The sequence below is a fragment of the Phacochoerus africanus genome, chromosome 13 (assembly GCF_016906955.1).
Source record: "Phacochoerus africanus isolate WHEZ1 chromosome 13, ROS_Pafr_v1, whole genome shotgun sequence".
Classification (NCBI taxonomy): Eukaryota; Metazoa; Chordata; class Mammalia; order Artiodactyla; family Suidae; genus Phacochoerus; species Phacochoerus africanus.
Genome location: NC_062556.1, coordinates 67,293,209 through 67,317,315, shown reverse-complemented (window position 1 = coordinate 67,317,315; position 24,107 = coordinate 67,293,209). Strand labels below are relative to the sequence as shown.

Sequence of the window (24,107 nt, the reverse complement as noted above, 5' to 3'; positions counted from 1 at the left end):
GGTAAACAAAACAGGACATGTAACAGCACAGATGAAACTTTCCACAGAAAAGAAACTCATAGACTTGGAGAACAGACTCGTGGTTGCCAAAGGGGGAGGGAGTGGGAAGGACTGGGAGTCTGGGGTTAATAGATGCAAACTATTGCATTTGGAGTGGATAAGCATGAGATACTGCCATATAGCACAGGGAACTATCTAGTCACTTGTGATGGAACATGATGGAGGATAATGTGAGAAAAAAATGTATGCGTGGTGGGGTCACTTTGCTGTACAGTAAATGGGCAGAACACTGTAAACCAGCTATAATGGGAAAAATAAAAATCACTTTGAAAAAATGTGACACGTGCAGAATAGGAAGGAAGTCCTGACCCGTGCTCTCACATGGGTGAACCTGGAAGATATTCTAGCAAGTGAAAGAAGCCAGGCAGAAAAGCACAAATACTGACAGTCTTTGTGGAGAGTCACTGCAGTTTCCTGCTTCAACAGCCCTCATCCCCTGCCCAGCAGCCGCTCAGAGCCAGCCCTTGCCACCTCTTCACCGTGCTTGCAGACCGCCCCAAGCCCTCGCCCCGGCCACCTCTCCTCGGCCGCCAACCATGCTGACCTTGACCCCCTGGCAGGTGCCCCAGAACTACCACCAGGACTCGGAGGCCACTGTCAATTACCAGATCAACCTGGAGCCCTGCGGCTTCTCTGTCTACCAGTCCGTGTCGTTTTGACTCTGATGCTGTGGCTTTGAAGAACTTCACCTCGTGCTTTCACCAACCCGGTGAGGAGAGGGAACATGCTGAGAAACCGAGGAAGGTACAGAGCCAAAGAGGTGGCCAAACCTTCCCTCAAAGTGTCAAGAAACCAGAGCTCGATGCCTGGGGGAATGGGCCGAAGGCAGTGCAATGTGTGCTGCACTTGGGGAAAAACTTGAATCAGTCACGACTGGAACTGTACTAAGTGGCCGCTGACAAAAATGATCCCATCTGTGTGACTTCATTGAGACACGCTGGCTGAATGAGCAGGTGGAATCCATCAAAGAATTGGGTGACCACATAACCAACTTGTGCAGGAGGGGGACCCCCGACTCCAGCATGGCAGGGTATCTCTTTGACAAGCACCCCCTGGAAACAGTGATATTGAGAGCTAAGCCTTAGGCTGGCTTCCCATAGGCATGGGGGGTGACTTCCCTGGTCACCAAAGTCATGCATGCGTGTTTGGGTTGGCTTTGTCTTTTCTACAAGTCAAACCAGAACATCTATTTAAGTTCTTTCCTTAGTACCATTCCTTCAAATAAAATAATTTGGCACCCCCCCTAAAAAAAGGACAAATAATGATTAGCTACATGAGATACCTTGATACCAAACTCATAGAGACAGAAAGTAGTTGCCAAGGGGGAGTTTGGGGTTCATAGAGGCAAACTATTACCTTTAGAATGGATAAGCAATGAGGTCCTGCTGTACAGCACAGGGAACTTTATCCAATCACGTGATGGAACATGATGGAAGATAATATGAGAAAAAAAGTGTATATTTACGTATGACTGGGTCACTTTGCTGTACAGCAGAAATTGACAGAACACTGTACATCAACTGATAAAAATTTAAAAACGAATATAAAAAAATTGTAAGAAGAATGTAGGATGATGGTTGCCAGGGGCTGGGGGAGGGGCACGGGGAGTTAGTGTTTAATGGGTACAGAGTTTCAGTTTTAGGAAGATGAACAAGTTTCGGAGCTGGATGGTGGTGATGGTTGCCCAGCAGTGTAATTGTATTTAATGCCATTTAATGTACACAGTGGTTAATGACGGTACGTTTTATGTATACTTTTATGCTTTAAAAAAACAGGGTAATGGACTTCCCGTCGTGGCTCAGTGGTTAACGAATCCAACTAGGAACCATGAGGTTGCGGGTTCAATCCCTGGCCTTGCTCAGTGGGTTAAGGATCCGGCGTTGCCGTGAGCTGTGGTGTAGGTTGCAGACGCGGCTCGGATCCCGCGTTGCTGTGGCTCTGGCGTAAGCCGGTGGCTGCAGCTCTGATTAGACCCCTAGCCTGGGAACCTCCATATGCCGCGGGAGTGGCCCTAGAAAAGGTAAAAAGACAAAACAAAAAAAACACGGTAATAAACTTGCTTTCATTTCCCTTTATAATGTTCCTTTCAGTGTGGGCAGAGCACAAAACCCCTCCTCGAGTTAGACAGGTAAACAGAAAAATGATCTGGAGTTCATTGCTGTATTGTTGTTCTTTTTGGTTGTGTTATTCTTAAAGAAAGAACATGCAGAATCCTCCAGAAATGCTTTCCACACTCACGCTCCAGGTCAAGCTACACGTCCGCGCATGTGTCCACACGAAACTGACCAACCCTCCGCCGGCCTTTGTTTCCCCGCGCAGACCTAGTGTCTTCCCAGCGCAGTTCTTACCCCCTCCCCACATCCCGGGCGGCGGGGGGCCGTGGAGTAGCAGCATCGACCTCATCTTGGAACTTGTTACAAATGCACATTTTCGGCCTCACCCCGACCAGGTGAGGTCGGAGAGCCTGGGTTTCACTTGCCCTCTTGGGGGCTCAGATGCGCGCTTACGCTGGGGAGTCCCCGGCCCAGGTGCCCCGCGGTCCCTCGCGCGGCGCGTCTGGACGCCCCAGAGGGCGGGGGGCGGAACAGCGGACTCCAGGCGCCGCCGGGTGCCCCGCCGGGGGCGCAAGGGCGCTGACCTCTGCCCGCTGCTGTTCCACCGCCTCCAAGGGTGGAGCCCGGCCGCCCCGCCTGCACACCTCCAGCCGCACAGGTGGCTGGGCAGGGCCTGGAAACCAAGTCACAGGAAGCAACACCTTCGCAAAAAGTCCTCCCTCCGGACTCCTCGCTCGCCAGTCGCAGGGAGCCCTCGGAGCCGCCACCATGGGTAGGCGCGCGGGGCCGGGCGCGGGGGCTGCGCCGTCCGGGCGCTGCGGAGGGGTCGGGCGGGGCTGCCACGTGGGTCCCTGCGCTCGCCGGAGGCTCGCGGACCGGCGCGGGGAACGGGGAGGGCTGGCGTCGCGGGTGGCGCAAGGCGCTGGGCAGGCACAGGCAGGGACTCCTCGCGGCGGTGGCGGTCGGGGCTGACGGGGAGCCATCGCTCGTAGGCTCCGGGGAAGTTTGCTGGAGGGTGATCTCCCAGATTCGGAGGCAGAGGGCGCGGAGGCGCCCAGACTCAGGTGAACGCAGTAACCTTGACCTGTCCACCTGTTGGGAAGCCTCGGTCTCTGTTCCCACCCTGTGGGCTTGAAGCTGGACGGGCTGGTGCTGGTGATGGCAGGACCCACAGAGCCTCCATCCGTCTCGGGGCGCTCAGCGGCCGTCCTGGCGTTTCTCCAGCCTCTGGCTGGCCAGGCGGCCCCGGAGCTGCGGAGGGAGCCCTGGGCCAGAGAGGAACAGCGGCTGGCCCGTTGTGGCCCTTGTTAACGTTCTGCCACTGCCCCCAGGCTTCAGGAAGGCACTGAAGGAGAGAAACTGCTTCTCCATAGTCAGGGAGTGTCACCAGAACATCTGGAAAACAATTTTAATCCTGCCTGCTTCAGAATAAACAGCTCAGAATGAACGCAGAAGCAGGGCGGGGAAAGACCTGAGATCAGCCCAGCCCTCTGCGCCCTTAGAGAGGGCCTCCTTCTGCCAGGGCCCCCCGGCCGACTTGAGTTCATTCATTTAGAGAAGGAGCTTCGTTATCGTCCTGTCCCCCAGCGCTCTTTTCCTTATGTGTAGTTCTGAAGAGTTTTTCAAGTAGACGTCCTGCCTGAGTGAAAAAGGAGGGACTAGCCTTGAAGGTCGCTCAGACCTGGCCTCTTGGAAGTCCTTTCACGATCTCTTTTTAGAAGCTCTTGGGAAAACCTCTGAACAGAGCCAAAGTACCAGGGAGGCTGGCATCCCTGCTGAGGCCCGTGAGTGGACACTTGGAGGCCGAGTGGTCCCCACACCAAGGGGCCTGGGCATCTGAACCTGGGAGAACCTTCTTCCTCCCACAGAGCAGGAAGAGAGGCCTTCTGGTATTGGGTCTTTTGGGCTGATGTATTTCAGACTTGGGCACGCATTGGGATCACCTGAGCGAGGGCTTATTCTCATGGGCTGCCGGGCCCCAGCCCTGGAGTGGCTGCTTTAGGGGGTCTGGGACAGGGCTCAAGGACCTACATTCGCAAGTGCCTGGGTGCTGCTGCTGGTCCCAGGACCACATTTTGAGAACCACTGACTCTAAGTGACAACTTTCTTTCTTTTTTTTTTTTTTTTTTTTGCTTTTTAAGTCCACACCTGCAGCATATAGAAGTTCTCAGGGTAGGGGTTGAATTGGAGCTGTAGCTGCTGGCCTACACCACAGTCACAGCAATGCAGGATCCAAGCCACATCTGCAGCCTACACCACAGCTCATGGCAACGCCAGATCCTTAACCCAGTGAGCAAGGCCAGGGATCAAACCTGCATCCTCATGGATACAAGTCGGATTTGTTTCCGCTGTGCCATGACGGGAGATCCGTGACAACTTTCTTTTTCTTAACCCTCGCCCCTGTCCAGACGTTGCCATGGGGCCTCGCAAAATGAGATCATAGCAAGGAGATCCAGTGCAGTCTGGCCCCTGCCTTATCCACGGTGACTAAGCTTGGGGCAAATTAGTAGCTAGGAGTTGCAAGTTAGCTTACAGAGGCAGCCCTAGGAAAGGAGTGCTGAATCGAGGTGGTCCAGCTAAGGCTGGCAGGGAGCTGGCCTAAACCACTTACTTTCGCAGGTATTTTTTTACCTATGAGGACAGGAACCCGTCCTACCTTGAGGTAACTCATGTCCTCGGGGCAGAGGCCAAGCCCATAAGGAGCATTTTCCACACCGACTGGAGGTGAAGAAAGTTATTATGAGACAGGTGACAACAGCCACTAATTGCGTCTTGTCAGAGGTGAAGGATTTGGGGAGTTCCTTTTGTGGCTCAGAGATAACGAACCCAACTAGCATCCATGAGGATGCAGGTTCAATCCCCCGCCTCTCCCAGTGGGTTAAGGATACAGCATTGCCATGAGCTGTGGTGTAGGTTGCAGACACAGCTCGGATCCTGTGTTGCTGTGGCTGTGGTGTAGACCGGCAGCTGTAGCTCCGATTAGACTCCTAGCCTGAGGACCTCCATATGCTGAAGGTGTGGCCCTAAAAAAACTTTGGAGGATTTTCCACCTTCATGGCAAATTTTTGCCCGGTCCCTCACACTGCTACCAAAAGTCCCGAGTAGAATTTTTCCATTTCTGGTCGACTTGGATTTTTGATGAAGAATTTTCCCACTGCTCTTTGAGTCACTGAAGGACAGGGACGGCTGAGGGAGTCTTCACGTGGCTGCTTGAGCTGCCAGGCTAGTGGACTAGGAAGCGGTGTGTTCTCCAGATTTGAGCCGTGAGGGATGGGGGGGTGGGGGGGGTGGAACCCCAGGGCCTGGTCCCACTTCCCTGGGTGAGGGACACGGTTGCATCTTGAGAAGGTGGGTGGGCATCCCAGGTGAGCGGACACGGAGATCAAAACATGGGTGGAATCTGAAGACGTTTCACGTCCCTCCACAGTGATGGCGAAAGGATAAGGGCAGTGTTATCAGGAGATGAAGGCGAGCCCTTGACTCACAACCTGGGATTGCAACATATGAAGAACCAGGGCAGTGCTATTTTGGAACTTTGTCCCTTGGCTTCAGAGGTCAGAAATATATCACCCAGGAACCAGCACAGCGGGGTCCGCTCAGGGGGTGATGTGAGCGGGGCTGTCAGTTGGGCCTCTGCTCTCTGCCCACATGCAGTCCCCGGCAGCTTCGGCAGCAGGCAGTGCAGGGTTACAGGGCCGTGTCAGCAGCTAGAAGGCGCCACAGCCGAGGGCAATGGATAGGACCTACCACAGATGCTCCTGAAGAAGGACCAGGGTCTAGTTCTTCCAAGACTGGGAACCTGCCAGGGCCTCTCGCTACCCAGAGGCTGCAGAGTCGCCAGGCTTTACGCAGGGATGTGTGAAACTGAGTGTGTGCCTGTCAGGAAACTTTGGTTCAAGGATCACATGTAAGACTAGAAAATTTACAAAGGCTGCTGTGTAAGGTGACCTGTGAAAAGTTCTCAAACTCAGCATTTAAAAATCCTATAGGAGTTCCCATTGTGGTTCAGTGGATTAAGAACCAGACCAGTATCCACAAGGATGTGGTTCGATCCCTGGCCTCACTCAGTGGGTTAAGGATCTGGCGTTGCCAGGAGCTGTGGTGTAGGTCACAGATGCGGCTCGGATCTGGCGTTGCCGTGGCTGTGGTGGAGCTCGGCAGCTGCAGCTCCAGTTCGACCCCCAGCCTGGGAACTTCATATGCCTCAGATCTACAAAGCCAAAAAGCCAAAACCAAAAAGCTCCTCAAATCTGCGAAGTTTTAGTGTAAGCTCTCTTAGGACATATCAGGAGGTACATTTGAGATCCTCTTGGAGGAGCCAATTTTTTTTTTTTCATTTAGTCAAAACACAGAAGCTCCTATGATGTATGTTTCCTGCGTCTGCTGTCACAAGAGTATCACAACCTGGGTCGTTTGAAACAATAGAAATTTATCCTGTCACATTTCTGGAGGCCGGAAATCCCCACTCCAGGCGTCATCAGGGCCGTCTCTCTCTTGAAAGCCCTGGGAAGGATCCGTTGTAGGGGTTTCTCTTCGCTTCTGGTGTTGCCCGCAGGCCGGGGCCTGCCTGGGCTGCTGGACACACCACTGCAGTCTCAGCCCCCATCACACACGGCCATCATCTTCCTTCTGCGTGTGTCTGTCTTCACACGGCTGTCGTCTTAGCGCAACACCGGTCACCTGGGGCTCAGAAGCCCCCCTGCATCAGTAGGACCTCAGCTTCCCCTTATGACATCTGCCGCCAGCCCATTTCCAAGTCAGGTCACATGCTGAGATTCTGGGAAGGATAAGAGTTTTGAGGCCCCACTGTTCACCCCAGTGCACCTGCGAATCGAAAACATTCTCTCGGAAACGCGTACACCAGTTCCACGTAACTCTAGTTAGGAAAGAGTCTCCGTGTGTGAAGATGGCTCCACTGGGTCCTGCCTCCTGGGCTTAGACTCAACATTTGGTGACTCGTCTTCTGCTAGCAAGACAGGTGGATCTTCTGGGCAGAGCTCTAGGCAGTCCTAATCTACTTCAGAACAGAACTGGTGTGTAAACACCGCCCGCAACCCTGTGTGACATTAGGTGCGTGAGCAGTGGTTACGGCGATGTGACCATAGACATGGGTCATTTACCTCTAGCTCTAAAAATAATGTTCAGACTCTGTTGCTACTGTGTTTTGGATCTATAGATAGTTTCCAAGCAATCTTTAACTATGAATAATATTTAACTTTTCTTTTTTTTTTTTTTTGGGAGCTCACTTGAAGCAAATGGAGGTTCCCAGGCTAGGGATATAATTGGAGCTGCAGCTGCTAGCCTACACCGCAGCCACAGCAATGCAGGATCTTTAACCCACTGAGCAAGGCCAGGGATCGAACCCACAACCTCATGGTTCCTAGTCGGATTCGTTTCTGCTGCACCATGACGGGAACTCCTCATTTATTTATTTTTTATAGCTGTCTCCTCTGTGCATGTTCATTCTAAAATTATAAGACTGGAAATAAAATCACCTAACACTTCCATGGAGAGTCTTTAGGTAATATATGACAAAATTTGAATACTATTTCACCAGCATTCTACTTCTGGAAATTTCTTATGGATATTCACTTGTATTCTTATGACAGGAAAGAGGCAGATACAACATAAATATCAATAGAGGAAAGACATTTGTGTTCTGTGCCTAGTTTTGCAGCCTAACTTCACATAGAATGTGATCAGAAAGCAGATTTTCTAGTCATGATTCAACATCTAAGAGTAAAAAAATTCTTTGTGTCTAAAATTTCAGGTCTCTAACTTAATTGCCTCCAAACAAATCTCCCAAAAGACCAGGAGATTGGAGAGTTCCCTGGTGGCCCAGAAGGTTAAGAATTCGGCGCCATCACTGTTGTGACTCACCTCACTGCTGTGGCATGGGTTCAATTCCTGGCCCAGGAACTTTCACATGCCAAAAAAAAAAAAAAAAAGACCAGGAAATTGGTGTTATTTTGTTTTTGTTTTTCACTTTCGTGACACCTGTGCCTTCGGCTTGTTTTCTCCTATGAGAAGATACAGCATTAGGGCTGATGCTAATGCACTTGTTTCTCCTGCCTGTGCAGTGCGTGCAGTTTGCCCTGATGGGGAGGTGTGGTCCACAGGGGCTAATAGCCGCTTCCTCTCCTCTCCTGTGTCCTTTTACAGCCTGTTCTGAGGAAAGCTCTGCCCTTAACTTGAGAATATATTTGTTGATTCACTCTCAGCGGTCATGGCGTGTAAAGTCAGCCTCCTTCTAAGCTCGGAATAACGGGTGTTCTAGAATAAGAGTGTCCGGGGAAGGGAAATCCTTAGAGAGCCAGGACTGCCTTCGGAACACCCAGCGATCCCTTCTCCCCTGACTGATTGCCCACACCCGAGGCAGAACCTAGGCCTGGTGCTGGATCTTTCTATTGGACGTAACAGCTCCCTCCGTGCGAACTCTGTTGCACCCACTGGCCGGCTGCCCTTTCCTTGCAAGAGGCATAAACGGTCTCTGGGCTTGTCTGCAGGACCCTAGAGCTGATTTCTTTCCGAAGGAGCGCAGGGAGGGTGGTCGGTGATTCGTGGCTGTGCTGATGGAAAGCTAGAGGATGCTGAGAGTGGCAGGCGATTTATAAACCATCAGAGACGGAAGTGACAGGCCTCCTAAGCCTGTGATTTTAGAGCATCAACACGTCGGCGCATATCTGTCATCTACAGCGAAAGGGTGTGCACTCCAGACACTCTGACTGTTGTGGGTTTAATTGCATCGCCCCCGAATCCATGTGCTGAATCCTAACCCCTGGTGCCTCAGCATATGAACTTTTGTGGAAAGAGGGTCATTATAGACAGAATCAGTTCAGATGCGGTCATGCTGAAGGAGGCAGGTCCCTAACCCCGCGTGACTGGTGCCCTTAGAAGGCGGGGAGAATTGGACCCGGCACAGCCCAGGGAGAGGAGCAGGTGAAGATGAAGGCAGAGATCAAGTGATGCGTCCACAAGTCAGAGAGCATGCAAGGCGGCCAGCAGCTCACCTGTAGCTAGAAGAGGCCCGGAACAGGCCCCCTGTCTCGGCCTCAGAAGGAAGCAGCTCTGCCCTCACCTTGTCCTGGACGTCCAGCCTCTGGGACTGTGAGTCGATCAGTTTGCGCAGTTTTAAGTGGCTCCGTTTGCTCGTGGTGAGTTGTGAGGGTGGCCCCATGCAGCAAGGCACTGACCAAGGCTGCTTCCCTCAGCCCAGACCGGTGGACCCCCAACTGAGGGAGGCAGGAGGTGGTTTCTAGAAAGACCAAGGCCTGGCTGTCGGACACACACAGGACGAGGCCCGGCTGCTGGACACTTAAAGACGTGACAAGGCAGCTCACTGCACCCACACAGAGAGAAGGAAGACCAGCCATAGGTGCCAGCTCCCTGCCTCCCTGTCCCTAACGGAAGGGTGACAAGAAAACAACAGGGGCTGATGACAGCAGCACAGTCATGAGATACCCAATGGCCTCATATTCCTCAGGGGGATGGACAGCCAGCCCCATGCCTGGTCCACCGGGCTTGCACCTGTGCCCGCGTGACCTGTACTGATATAAGGTCGCCAGGCCTCAGGCTGAGCTGGCCTCGGCAGTGGCTTCATGCCCACCTGCTGAATAAACCGGGCACTGCCCCAGAGCGCTGGCTTCCCCGTATTTCTAAAGTAGCTCGTGTTATTAGGGTTTAGTTGACGGTCTTGGTGCTCTAAGACCTGCTCTCTCACTTGTATTTAGCCGCAGTTCCAGCAGAATAGCCAGGACTTGATTCAAGTGGCTTTGGGAAGCCCATGCGTCAGTGTAGCCCACCTTTCTGTTTGCTGATCTCTCAGAGGAAAAACAGATTCTCTCTGCGGGGGAAGAAGGTCATTGCGGAAAAGATGTTATTTCTACAAAAACAAGTGAGGGATGGGCAGGGCCACCGCCCTTGGGTGTGGAGGCCTCTCGTGCCTGCCTGGAGGCCCTAGCAGGAGGCCCCCGGGGCTGGAATGCCCTGCTTCCTGGCTGGGCACCGCCCAGAGCCACCTTTTCTTTCTGAGGCCAGACAGTCTCCTTGCAAGCCATGCCCAGTATCCGCCCAAGAGATGCTGGTTTTCTAAGCACAAGCGTGCCCTGTGGCCGAGCAGGGGCCCTAAGGTGGGATTTGGGACAGAACATTCAGGGAAGGAAAAAAATCAGCTCAGGTAAGAAACAGCCTCAAGGAAAACCGCCCTGGAAAACAAGGGTCTTGGGTGACAGACGCAGAGCCCGCCCTGACACTAGCCTGACTCTGGTGTTAATAGCCCGTCGAAGGAAAGAAAAGCTCTTTCACTTCTTGATCAAAGCCGGTGGATTTGGGGGAAAAAAATCAAAGCAAATGTGCAAAGCCGGGCCCTCCTGCCTCTTCCCTGGTGCTTCCTGTCACCGAGGCTCAGCTCGGCAGCAGTTGCGCCTGGTGCATTTCCCGCTAGACTCTTGCAAAAGCTTTATTTTCTTAAAAAAAAAAAAAAAAAAAAAAAAGAAGGGGGATCATATGATACGTGAGACTCTGTAACACTTCAGAAGTCAGCACAGCTTGGCTGGTTGTAAAGGGGCTAAAGAGACCCTGGTGGGGCGGGCGGCGGGGTGGGGGGGGGGAGGCGCTAACTGCCCTAATGCTGCAGGGAGCCAGGAAGGAGCCTGGAGGGAGGGAGAAGCAGGAGGCCTGGCTGGACTGCTGGGGGGGCAGGGAGGAGCATGGAGGTCGGAGCCCCAGCAGAGGCCTGGCCTTGCAGCAGGTGGTTTGTGGGCAGTCCTGGGAGCTTCTGTGGGGGATGCTTGGTCGGTGGGGCGGACGCAGCAGGTAGTAGAGCCAGCGTGGTTTGTGGGCAGTCCTGGGAGCTTCCGTGGGGGACGCTTAGGTCAGTGGGGTGGACGGGAGCCAGGAAGGTGAGGCGAGGTGTCCGCTTGTTGCCCTCGTCTGGTGAATGGAGACGGAGCTCAGAAAGCAAGAATGAAGAGCCAAGACTACAAACGAGTCACAGGCTGGGCCGATGACTGGGGCGGAAGCTCAGCGCACACGGCCCTCCTGTGGGCTCCCTGCTCTGGAGCAGCGAGTGGCTCCCAGATTGTTCCCCTGGGAGGGCTTGGTACCAAGCAGGCAGCCGGGCCCCGCCTCGGAGCTTCTGATTCCAGGGGTCTGGGATGGACCCGAGAGTCTGCATGTCCAGCAAGCTCCCAGGGGCTGCTGCTGCTGCTGGTCCAGGGACCACACTTCCAGAACCACTGTGCTGGAGAATTGTCGAATGTTCTTTTGCCCCTGCAGCCGCTCAGTCATGCTCTGTGCTGCTGCCCAATTGAATGCAGCTTGCTGGAAAATCACTGCTTGCTATTGTGGCTGGTATTTGAGAAGTCTGGCTCCTCTCTGCGCATGACTGCTGCATCCCGTGACCTAGTTTCCCCAGGTGATGTCATAAGGCCCTTATGCTTTTGGTCAGTGAGGCAACTGGGGAGGGATGACCTTTTTCTTTAAGGGCCACTTCTCACCCCGTCAGGGCTCCCCATGCCAAATTCCAGTCCGTATCTTATTTTATTTAGTCTTTTTAGGGCCGCACCATGGCACATCAAAGTTCCCAGGCGAATTGGAGCTGTAGCTGCCGGCCTACCCCACAGCCACAGTAACAGGGGATCTGAGCTGCATCTGCAACCTACGCTATAGCTCACGGCAATGCCAGCTCCTTAACCCACTGAGCAAGGCCAGGGATTGAACCTGCATCCTCATGGACACTAGTCAGTTCATTACCAATGAGCCACGATGGAAACTCCTGTCCATATTTTGAATCCGTCCACATTACCCAGATGTCATCCTGAGATGCAGTAAATATGAACCTCATTTTATTAACGTGGATTCGATCCTACTAACCAACTTGCAAAGAAGGTGTCAGCATTCCTAGATGAAGGAATGATGGCCCGGTGGTTGAGTACTTTGGCCAGAGCCTCATGGCCGGGAAGAAAGTCTCCAAGCTGATTCCAAAGTCTCAAGTCCTTCCACCCATAAGATGCAGGGGTAATATCGTGAGAGGAGCTCTCACCTTAACACGGAAACTAGCTCTGCTGAGAGTGAGGCTAGGCTGGAGTTCCCACTGTGACGTGGTGGGTTAAGGATCCAGCTACAGCAGCTTGGGTTTAAAAAAGTGAGGCTAGGGAGTTCCCGTCGTGGCGCAGTGGTTAACGAATCCGACTAGGAACCATGAGGTTGCGGGTTCGGTCCCTGGCCTTGCTCAGTGGGTTAACGATCCGGCGTTGCCGTGAGCTGTGGTGTAGGTCGCAGACGTGGCTCGGATCCCGCGTTGCTGTGGCTCTGGCGTAGGCTGGTGGCTACAGCTCCGATTGGACCCCTAGCCTGGGAACCTCCATATGCCGCAGGAGCGGCCCAAAGAAATAGTAAAAGGACAAAAAAAAAAAGTGAGGCTAAGTATATCCTGGGAGGACCATTGCATTCATTGTCTGGGGTCTCACGTGACCTACGTTGTGACTCACGTGCCTCAAGGACATGATGGAGGAAACTCGTCTTCCTTCTGGTTTATGAAACCACTTCCAGACCCCCTTTGTCCTTGCAGCAGCCCCATGAGGCAGCACCCCCATTTCAGAGATGGAGCATGAGGGGTCAGCACCTGCAGACGGTAGCCAGGCAAGCACACGTTGTGCCAGGTCCTCTCAAAAGGCGGGTGCCACGAAGGGACGCCCAAGCCCTCAGATAGAACATGCAGCTTAGGAAAAAAAAAAAAAAAGATTAAAAAGGGCATTGTGGGAAGTTCCCATTGTGGCTCAGCGGTAACGAGCCCGACTAGCATCCATGAGGACTTGGGTGCAATCCCTGGACTCGCTCAGGGGCTCAGGGATCCGGCATTGCCGTGAGCAGTGGTGTAGGTCGCAGACAAGGCTCGGATCCTGTGTTGCTGGGGCTGTGGCTTAGGTTGGCAGCTGCAGCTCCGATTCGACTCCTGGCCTGGGAGCAAAAGTAAAGGGGGGAGCACTGTGCCAACAAAACTTGCTCGGAAGTTTGAGTCTTAAATCAAATAGTGACTACTATAGCAAATAGTGATAAAACCAGCCTCTACAGAGCTTGAGGCAAAGCCATGGGTATTAGTCTCCTACGGCTGCTGTCACAAATCCCCACATACTTAGTGCCTTAAAACAGCGCAGAATGACGGTCTTCCAGTTCTGGAGGCCAGAGGTCTGGCATGGGTCTCCCTGGGCCACAGTCAAGGTGTTGACAGGACTGCTTCCTTCTGGAGGCTTGAGGTGAGAGTCCATTTCTTTGTCCTTTCAGCTTCTAGAGGACACCTCGTCCCTCTGCTCGTGGTGGCCTCCCAGCTACTGCTGCCGTTCCCGAACCTCTGCTTCCCACTTCGTATCTCCCCCTCTGACTCTTCTCAAGCCCCTCTGATTGTTCTGGAGCCACCCAGACCATCCAGGATCAATGCCCCATCCCAAAGGGTTTTCTCCCCCGTCTTGTTTGGCTACCCTGTGGCATATGGAGTTCCTATGCCAGGAATCAGATCCTAGCCGCAGTTTTGACCTAGGTCACAGCTGTGGCAACACTGGATCCTCTAACCCACTGTGCAGGGCAGGGGGTCAAACCTGCATCCTGACTCTGCAGAGATGCTGCTAATCTCATTGCACCACAGTGGGAACTCCTCAGGTTTTGATTTTACTGAATCACTCCTTCAGAGTCCCTATTGCCCTGAAGGGTAACATCCACAAGCTCTGGGGATCAAGGCATGGACACCTTTCGGGGACCACTCTTCTGTCTCTCACGCCTTGTGGCTTCAGAAACATCAGCCCTGGGAGACCTCATGCAGTACTTACGCCTTTCCCTCCATTTCCCTCTCGGCGATTAGGGGGCAGTGGTCTTTCTCCCTGCTGGCAGGTGCGAGCATCTCTATTTGATTCAGCAAAGATGCCTCATTCGCTCCATCCCAAGCCCGAGTCCTGGAAACAAACTCTTGACAGCCACTGTGTTACTGAGCGTTCTTAGTTTCTAGGTAATAAAACATTAGTTAGGGTTTACATCTATAAGTAGTTCAAAACATATGGAACGCAGAGTTTCCTGGTGGCCTAGAGGGTAAGGATCCAATGTTGTCACTGCTGCGGGGAAGGTTCAGTCCTTGGCCTGGGAACTTTTGCATGTTGTGGGCGTGGCCAAAAATATATATGTGCTTATATATAGGTGTGTGTGCGTGTGTATGGAATGTCCTTTGTTAAATAGCAGGAAATATTCATCTTAACAGAGAGCTTCCATTAACTAGTGGGAAGCAATAGTGCCTCTTTCTTGGTTTTCCCACCGTGCCCACAAGTCAGTAATCGCAGATTCTCCAAATTACCCTTAGTGTATTAAGTTCTTCAGACAAAAGAAAGACAAAAGCACATCTCGGCTTAGAATAACAATAAGGACCAGCCTTGATTCCATGTTTACTATGTGCCTTATACGAATTCTAAGCTGTTTTACTGTTAAATCCAAGCATCCCACGAATGATGCTAGAGACATCAGGCCACTCAACTGTGCCGATGGGATGAACTCTCAGGATACTAACGCAGGCACAGTTGTACCAAAGAGGGCAGTCTTGTGTCAGTTGAAATTCAAGTTCAGACTTAAGGCTCAGCATCAACCGCACTGGAGCTTTCCCGGACAGCAACCCTGTGGACACGGGTGTGTTAAGATAAGAAATGCTGACTGCATTATGCCATCCGGTGAGCAGCTCTGAATTCTATCAAAGAAGAGCTTGGCAACCTCTGCCCTGCAGCAATAAAACAGGTTCTTTGGAACACACAGCTTTCAGAAAAATCAAAAGCTTCCTGGGCGATGACTGGCGAAGTCTCAGATTTTCACTTGAGTGAGTTTAGGAATTTCATTTTCCATCCTGTCGTTCTGGGCGTGATACTTGTTGTAACAAGGTCTCAGTTCTCTTTTATGTAGCCCTATTCATGTTGGAAGTAAACAAAGCCTTTGGCATTATTATTTAGCAAATAATTGGTGCTAAATAATATTTCACACACACGCACACACACACACACAAAAGACAGGTGCTACCCTGGCCAAGAGAGGTCTTTCTTTCTCTGAGAAATGTGAAAAAGGAGTGATTGCACCAACGCTCCAGGCTGGCTCTGTCGAGTCTGGGTCTTCGTACCTCCTACTGCTTTTCTCTAGAAGGCTTGTGGTGAGAACCAACTCGAGCCCTCATTCTGGTTCTACTTTCTGGTTAGACATTCATTGCTCTGTATAGTCTTTGGGAGACAGCGGTACGGCCACAGTATCTGAAGTCTAAGCATGCAGAGCATCGTATGGTCCTGCGGGTTCTTGATGGAGCAAGGAGACAGGCTTTGAATACTGCCAGCAGGCTTGTCCAGTAGTGCGTTACCAAAACGTGTTCCTGGTAGGCCTCCCCCTAGTCTGGTGATGAAATGAGGCTTGTGTATCCATCATGGTTCCATCAGGAAGCAGATGGCAGACTCAAAATAGGGGTGTTTATCACCGATTTTATTTTATTTATTTTTGCTTTTTAGGGCCCCACCTGTGGCATTTGGAAGTTCCCAGGCTAGGGGTCGAATCAGAGCTGCAGCTGGTGGCCTACACCACAGCCACAGCCACGCCACATCACATCTGTCTGTGACCTACACCACAGCTCATGGCTACACCAGATCCTTAGCCCACTGAGTGAGCGCCGGATCAAACCAGCATCCTTGTGGATAGTGGTCGGGTTCGTCTCTGCTGAGCCACAACTCCCTACAGAGAGACATGTAGACGAGGCTGGGGGCCTGGCTCCATAGTGAGGGTGCAGGTCCGTGGAGCAGTGGCCTTGCTGTCACCACCTGGCAGAAGTGGCACAAAGCTGGGACAGAACCCAGAAGGAGAGAGGCCGACCTCAGAGGTGCAGCGACTGGCGCTTGAGGGCTCAGCCGTCCAGGTGGCCAGTGGGCAGGTGCCAGGGAAAGGAACGCCCTGACCTCTGACCTCCTGCTGGGGGTCCCCATCGGCCGTACCATGTTGGCACTGGAAAGACACGAGCTCGCTGATGAAACCCACCAGGTTGGCCTCTCGGAGAAGGAGGGTCATGGCCTGGAGGAGCCGCTGGGACCGTTGCATGGCAGAGCCAGGATCTGAACATGGTGCCTGATGACCCATGTGGCTGGTTCTTTGGAATATGTATTCATGCAGCAAACACTGAATCTCCACCCTGTGAAAAGCTCAGGCAGCAGCACATCCTCTGAAGGGTGCATGGAGCCCTGGGCTGGGAACTCTTACGGGGATCCTGGAAGGTGTTGGCATTGCTAGGTGGGCTGTCCAGAGGGAAGGTGGCCTCGCCCAGGGTCACAGGGTCAGTAACAGGACTGAGACCCCGTTACACCTCTGACCCTGCACCCCCCTTCTTCATGTGTTGCCTCTGAGAGCAGCCTCTTCCCACGGGGGAGCCTCACTGGGGCCAAAACCAGTCTATGAGTGATGAAGAATCTCCTTCCAGAATTTCTCTGTCTCCACTGAGGTCAAGGATGAAAACAGCATCACGGCTCTTAAGTGGGCAGACGTGGGGGACTGTCTGGTGTGAGGCCTGGGCCGGGCTGAGCTGGGGGGAGGGGGGCGCAGATACCCACAGCCTGAAGTGACTGCAGGCCCTGCCCCCAAGACGAGAGGAGGCCTGGACGAGAGCCAGCTCCTCGGGCAGAGTTGCCCTTTGGTTTCCCGTGGGTGGGGGCCCAGGGCATGATGAAAATGCAAGGCGGTGGGTCCAAGAGGAAGGGCCCGGGGTGGGGAAGGTGTAAGAGGTTCTGGGTCAGTGCCTGCCCTGGACAGTGGGCCCAGGAGGGTCTCTGTGATGCCTGGGGCCAGGGCGGTGATAAAACCTACCTACGTAGATGAGTCCGGCAGGTGGACCTCACAGCCTACATGTGGGTCTCTGATCACGGTTACCTGGGCCAGCAGCGCTGACGTCCCTGCGGAACTTGGTGGGACTATAAGCTCCAGGGGCCACCCCAGGCCTGTGGAATCAGCAGCTGTGGGAGAGGGGTCCAGAAACTCGCTCTCCCGGTTCTTGGGGGTGGTCCTGAATCACAGTCCAGTTTGAGAAGCATTGCTCTGGGGCACTGATCTTTAACTCTGGGAGTCTTTTTTTTTTTTTTTTTTTCAGAATAAAATACATACATTTACACACAATTACATTCACACAGATTATTATAACATGGATCTTAAGAAACAGATTAAGTGACTCCCACTGGAGAAGTGGAATGGAAAATATGCTGAGACTAATAGGAAATTTATTCTATACTTTATCCCAATTTTATGGCTTTCATCTTTACTGCTTAGTTTTATCTATTACATTTCATTTTTTCTTTAAAAATTAGCATTATATTAAGTTGTTATATTATGCAACTAAAATTTATAAAGAAGAAAGCCTTATATACCATTAAATATTTTATATAGCATAGTAAAAAGAATAACAACTGGTAAGCATAACAAAAATAATACACCCTCTGAAAATAAGTAAAATATAAAATGCATCAGTTGGTTAAAAAACAGTGTAACTATATAAATATGTCCTCACAATTTGTTCCATCTCATTGATTCTTCAATAAAGGCATTACACCATTCTAGGTGATGTGATAAATAAGACATTATAGACTTTTCATTGTACCATGGAGAGAAATGGTTATTAATAATACAATTGTAGAACTGTATTATTTAACTGTACAGTGGCATTATTTAATTATATTATCATAAGTTCTTTGATGGAGAGGAAATCAGAATCAGATCTAAGAAGACTTCAGCATTCCAAGAATGATGTCCAATGACCCCCTTCATGGTGGATTATGCACTTATTTACTATGAGATATATTTCTTCTCCAGAGATTCCTTGTTTGTGTATCAATTGTAGATTTTTGGTTTGCAGTTATTCTGAAGTTTTGATGTAAGAGTCTATATGTATGTGAGATTGTTTTAAGTTGTTGGTCTCTTAATTGCAAGTTCATCTCCGGTGTCCTGCATTTGTACCCACCTCTTCTCATGATTTCTGATTTTGGTGGTATAATTGTGCATGGATGATTTCGTATCTTTACTGTATAGATACCTTTACTGGTGAGCCTTGTCAATTGTGGAATTTTTGTCTCCTGTTGCTGATCTTTTCTTTCCTGCCTAGAGAAGTTCCTTTAGTATTTGTTGTAAGGCTGGTTTAGTGTTGCTGAATTCTCTCAGCTTTTGCTTATCTGAGAAGGTTTTTATTTCTCCTTCAAATCTGAATGAGAGCCTTGCTGGGTAAACTAATCTTGGTTGGAGGTTTTTTCCTTTCATCACGTTAAGTATATCATGCCACTCCCTTCTGGACTGCAGAGTTTCTGCTGAAAAATCTGCTGATGACCTTATCGGGGTTCCCTTGTATGTTACTTGTTTCTTTTCCCTAGCTGCTATCAAGATTTTCTCTTTGTCTTTAATTTTGGTCAGTTTGATTATTATGTGTCTCAGTGTGTTCTTCCTTGGGTTTATTTTATATGGTACTCGTTGTGCCTCTTGGATTTGAGTGAGTGGTTCCTTTCCCATGTTAGGGAAATTTTCAGCTATTATCTCTTGGAATATTTTTTCTGTCCCCTTCTCTCTCTCTTCTCCTTCTGGCACCCCTATAATATGGATATTGGTGCATTTAACATTGTCCCAGAGTTCCCTGAGTCTCTCTTCATTTTTTTTCAATCTTTTTTCTCTTTTCTGTTCTGCATCCGTAATTTCTTCTAATCTGTCCTCCACCTCACTTATTCGTTCTTCTGCCTCCTGTATTCTGCTGTTAGCTGCTTCTAGTGAGTTTTTTCATTTCAGTTATTGTATTTTGCATCTCTTCTTGTTTAAGTTTTATATCTTGTTATCTCTTTGCTCAGTGTTTCCTGTAAGTTATCCATCTTTGCCTCCAGTTTATTTCCAATGTCTTGCATCATCTTCAGCATGGACAGTCTTAAGTCTTTTTCCTGGAGGCTGAGAATCTCCTCATTGCTTAGCTGATTTTCTGGGGTTTTTCCTTTCTCCCTCATCTGAGTTATAGTTCTCTGTCTTTTCATTTTTATAGGTTTTTGGTGTGGTGACCTTTTTATGGATAATAGAGCTGTAGCCTCTCTTACTTCTGGTGTCTGCCCCCCTTGTGGCTGAAGTCGGTATGGGGGGCTTGCTGTAGGCTTCCTGATGGGAGGGGCTGATGCCTGCCCCCTGGTAGGTGGAGCCGATTCTAATCCCTCTGGTGGGTGGGGCTTAGTCTCTGGATGGGATTAGGGGCTGCTGTGTGCCTGAGGCTCTTTAGGTAGCCTGTTTACTGAGGGGTGGGGCTGTGATCCCACCTGGATTGTTGTTTGCCCTGGGGCTTCTCAGCACTGACTGACGGGTGGGGCCATATTTTCCCAAAATGGCCCCCTCCAGAGAAAGCCACTGCTGCTGAATATTCCCGAGAGCTTTGCCTTCAAGTCCTTCCCTCGCAACAAGCCACATTCACCCCTGTTTTCCCATGATGTCCTCCAAGAACTGCAGTCAGGTTTGACCTAGGTTCCTGTGGAGACCTCGCTCTGCCCTGGGACTCAGTGCACGTGAAAGTCTGTGTGCGCCTTTTAAGAATGGGGTCTCCGTTTCCCCCAGTCCTGTGGAGCTCCTGCGCACAAGCCCCGCTGGCCTTCAATGCCAGATGCTCCAGGGGCTCTTTCTCCCAGTGACAGGTCCCAGCATGTGAGGGTTTGATGTGGGGCTCAGAACTCTCACTCCTGTAGGTGAGTCTCTGTGAGCCAGTTAGTTTTCAGTCTGTGGAGCTTCCCACCCGGGAGGTATGGGGTTGTTTATATCACAAAATCACCCCTCCTACCTGTGGATGTGGCCTCCTCTTTTTCTTCTGGAGTAGGGTATGGGTTTCCAGTCCATTTGGGTGGAGATTGCTCAGTCTTTAGTTGTGAATTTTGTTGTTTTTAGGAGAGGAGTTGAGCTCCAGTCCTTCTATTCCGCCATCTTAATCCCGTCTCCAACTCTGGGAGTCTTGACCACAAAGAGTTCTAGGCTGTGGTCAATGGGGCCAGGAGGAGAAGGGGGAGGGAGTGTCCCCCAGGGAAAGGGCCACGTGAACTAGCCTGTGACAGACCCTGGTAGATGGCATTGGGACAGGGAGCGGCGCCAGGAGATGTTAAGACTCAGACGAGGAGTTCCTGTCGTGGCTCAGCGGGTAAAGAACCCAACTAGTATCCATGAGGATCGGGTTCGATCCCTGGCCTCACTCACTGGGTTAAGGGTCCAGCGTTGCTGTGAGCTGTGGTGTAGGTCACAGATGCAGCTCATATCTGGTGTGGCTGTGGCTGTGGCGTAGACCAGCAGCTGTAGCTCCAATTTGACCCCTAGCCCTGGGAACTTCCTCATGCTGCAAGTGCAGCCAAAAAAAAAAAAAAATCAGAGAGAGAAGAGCAGGGGCTGGGACAGAGGGCATAAAGGGTGCGCCTAAGACTTAGAAGCTGGTCAGAGGCACCTGGTTTCAACCAACTCACTTGGATTCCCACCCATTTTCTTCTTGCTCTTCTCATCCATTCTTCTGATAAGTCGCTGCTAGAAGGTGGGTCCTGGTGAAGACCTGGGGATGTGGGATGGAGACCACGTGGGATGGAGACCACGTGGTTCTTCCACTAGCGCTGAGGCCGCAGTAGAAACACCGGATATTGCCCTCTGCTAACATAGGGAGGTGGGGGGTGGCCCCAGGAAGGGAAGGGGCAGGTTAAAGGGACCATTCCTGGCCCAGGAGTTGCTGTCTTGTGTTGAGGGCTCTGGGTGTGTGCACTGTGTGTCTAGGGAATAGAGCATGGGTGTCCTGGGACCCCAGGTGCAGAGGGCGGGGGTGGGGGGGGTGCTGGGAGAAAGGTGGCCCAGAAACCCGGACTGGAGGTGGGATCCTTGCTGGGTGTTAGGCACCCTTAAGGGTTTTCTGCTTCTGTTATTTGACCCTCACCAAACTCCTCTGACCTTGAGAGACAGTAAAGGCCATTCCTAAAGTTCGGATTTTACCCTGCGGGCCATGGGCAGCCTTTGAAGTCTTTTAAGGAGTAAATGATTTGGGCAGATTCTCTGAGCCCGGCTTCTCAGTTCTGACTACACCCAAAACGCCCAAGCAGCTAATTAAAAAGTTCAGTGCCAGCCCCGCTGGGATAAGAGGCCAGGCCTGGGACTGGGCTGGGACAGGCTGGAGCCTCCCTCTGACTGCCCGGCGGTGTCAGGGGTCTGCGCTTAGACTCAGCAAAAAGCATTTTCCTTGCTCCACTTTAACGGCGGTGTTTTGTTTCTCTTTCAGGAATGTCCATGCCACAGGTGAGTGAGCTTTTTCCTTCATGTAGTTTCATGATGGGAGCTTTACAGTTGGCTTTGCTCCTGTTAACAGCGCTGCTTCATTTGCTTAAAAAATGCATCTTACGCGACTCCCATCTTATGCGAGTCCCCTGGGCGAGGGCTCTTCCTGAGACACTCTGTGACATTTCTTCTCTTTAGGAGATGCTGCGTAGGGCCAAGCTTCGTTTTACTGTGCTTCCCAGATCTTGGGTTTTTTCCAAATTGAAGGTTTGAGGCAACCCTGTGTTGTCAGGTGATAGCGTTTTTTGTTTTTTTTTTTTGTCTTTTGTCTTTTGTTGTTGTTGTTGCTATTTCTTGGGCCGCTCCCACGGCATATGGAGGTTCCCACGCTAGGGGTTGAATCGGAGCTGTAGCCACCGGCCTACGCCAGAGCCACAGCAACGCTGAATCCGAGCCGTGTCTACAACCTACACCACAGCTCACGGCAACGCCGGACCCTTAACCCACTGAGCAAGGGCAGGGACCGAACCCGCAACCCCATGGTTCCTAGTCGGATTGGTTAACCACTGCGCCACGACGGGAACTCCTGGTTTTTTTTTTTAGCAATAAAGCACTTTTTAATTACGGTAGGTACATTGGTTTTTTTAAGACTTAAAGCCGTTGTACACTAAACAGACTACAGTATAAACAAAACTTTTATTTGGACTGAGGAACCCAAAAGTTCATGTGTGAATTTTTTTTTAATTTTTTTTTTTTTTTTTTTTTTTTTTTTGCATATGGAAGTTCCTGGGCTAGGGGTCGAATCAGCTGCAGCTGCTGGCCTACATACACCACAGCCACAGCCACAGCCACAGCCACTCGGGATCTGAGCCGCACCTGCGACCTGTATCACAGCTCATGGCAACACCAGATCCTTAACCCACTGAGCAAGGCAGAGATCAAACCCGCATCCTCATGGACACCAGTTGGGTTCGTTTCCACTGAGCCACAGTGGAAACTCCTCATGAGACTTTTTCTTGCAGTGTTTTTGCTTTACTTCGGTGTCTGGAACCGAATCCACACTCTCCACACTGCGTGTATAGCCCTTCTCAGACTAACAATGAAACAGTAAAAGCTTTGTTGCATTGCTGTCTCCACGTGGAGGGTAAGGAAATAAACATTTGTTAACTTCTCCGTCCCACCTCTGGAGGGTCGCTGGGAAGTTACTAAATCTGCATTAGCCGCTCTCCACGCCCTTCGCCCTCGTTGGCGGGTATGGACCCGGGAGGAGCTTGTTTTGACCCCAGACCGTTTCTCTTTGTCAGAGCTGCTTCGGTTATCCCTTGAGCATCTTCTTCATCGTGGTCAACGAGTTCTGTGAAAGATTTTCCTACTATGGAATGAGAGGTAACTCTTTCTGACACTTCCCCTGGGGCCGTGAGGAGCCGGTGTCACTGTGGCCCCTGCTAACTGTCGCCCTCTCCTCCCCCCGCCCCCCACCACCTGCGGCTGAAAGCGCTCCTGATCCTGTACTTCCGGCTTTTCATCGGCTGGAATGACAATCTGTCCACTGCCATCTACCACACCTTTGTGGCTCTGTGCTACCTGACGCCCATTCTAGGAGCCCTCATCGCCGACTCCTGGCTGGGGAAGTTCAAGTGAGTCATGGCAGCTTCTTTGTTAACAAGCAGCCCACTAAGTAATGATAAGCTCTGGGGTGCGGGAGGGGGGACTTGGGACCAGAGAGTTAGGGCACAGGAGAGGATGCCTGTCCTTGCTCCTACTAATACCGCCGGAGCTCAGAGTGGCGCCTGGCCATCAGCAGGATGAATGCAGCTAGCACGGGGGGGAGTTTTTCCTCCTCCAAACACTTACAGCATCTTGTCTTATCTTGAAATAGTAACAGGTGACATCGTCTGTTTTGTTTTGTTTTGTTTTAGGGCTGCACTCATGACCTATGGAAACTCCCAGGCTAGGGGTCACATCAAAGCTACAGCTGCTAACTTGCACCTCGGCCACAGCAACGCCAGATCCAAGCTGCCTCTGCAACCTACACCCCAGCTCATGGCAACACTGGATCCTTAACCCACTGAGTGAGGCCAGGGATCAAACTTGCTTTCTCATGGATCCTAGTTGGGTTCGTTAACAGCTGAGCCACAGAGGGAACTCCCCATCTGTTGTTAATGATGCATCAGGAGTTAAGGGCCTGGAGAACAAAGAAGCCCTCTAGAAACACCCCAGCTGCTGAAAGGCTCAGACTGCTGGAGGGGCACCGGGCCTCGCCCCCAGGACTGCGGGAAGAGCACCGAGAGTGCTCTCCATGGGGGTGGGGGGTCATTGGGAAGTTTCCTAGGAAGGAAGGACTCTTCCAGGCCAAATGCCTGACATGGGCAGAGGCAGGACTGTTCGGTGACTGTCTCAAAATAACTCCGTATAATTCAGAAATAAGCAATGGACCAGTCCTGCCCAAGTATTGTTATCAGGCACAAGATAAGTACCTCTGACTGTTTAAGGATACAGGCACTCATTTCAGTAGGGAGATAACAGGAGACACAGCCTTTCAAATTGTTCAAAGAGAAAACGGACCTCCCCCCCCACCCGGCCTCCCCCCCTGCCCCCCCCCCCCGCCCGCCAAAATTTCACTGCGCACTTACATGCGGGGGAACGAATTCTTCAGCAGGCTGCCTCTCTAAGGGTTATCAGATTAACTCGGTTTGAGAAACAAGG

General features: G+C 51.4%; 1 protein-coding gene and 1 pseudogene across 1 annotated transcript in view; both read left to right on the top strand.

The window, feature by feature from the left end:
* The first annotated feature begins 596 nt into the window (after window positions 1-596).
* LOC125113533 (ferritin heavy chain-like) lies at window positions 597-1,138 on the top strand (annotated as a pseudogene).
* A 1,445-nt stretch (window positions 1,139-2,583) lies between these two features.
* The window catches only part of SLC15A1 (solute carrier family 15 member 1), a 57,397-nt gene continuing 35,873 nt past the window's right edge, over window positions 2,584-24,107 (top strand). Inside the window, exons 1-4 of the mRNA XM_047756398.1 lie at window positions 2,584-2,886; window positions 21,406-21,422; window positions 22,706-22,787; window positions 22,897-23,038. Coding sequence (XP_047612354.1) covers window positions 2,883-2,886; window positions 21,406-21,422; window positions 22,706-22,787; window positions 22,897-23,038 — 245 coding nt within the window. The 5' untranslated portion in view covers window positions 2,584-2,882. The remainder of the gene's footprint in view (window positions 2,887-21,405; window positions 21,423-22,705; window positions 22,788-22,896; window positions 23,039-24,107) is intronic.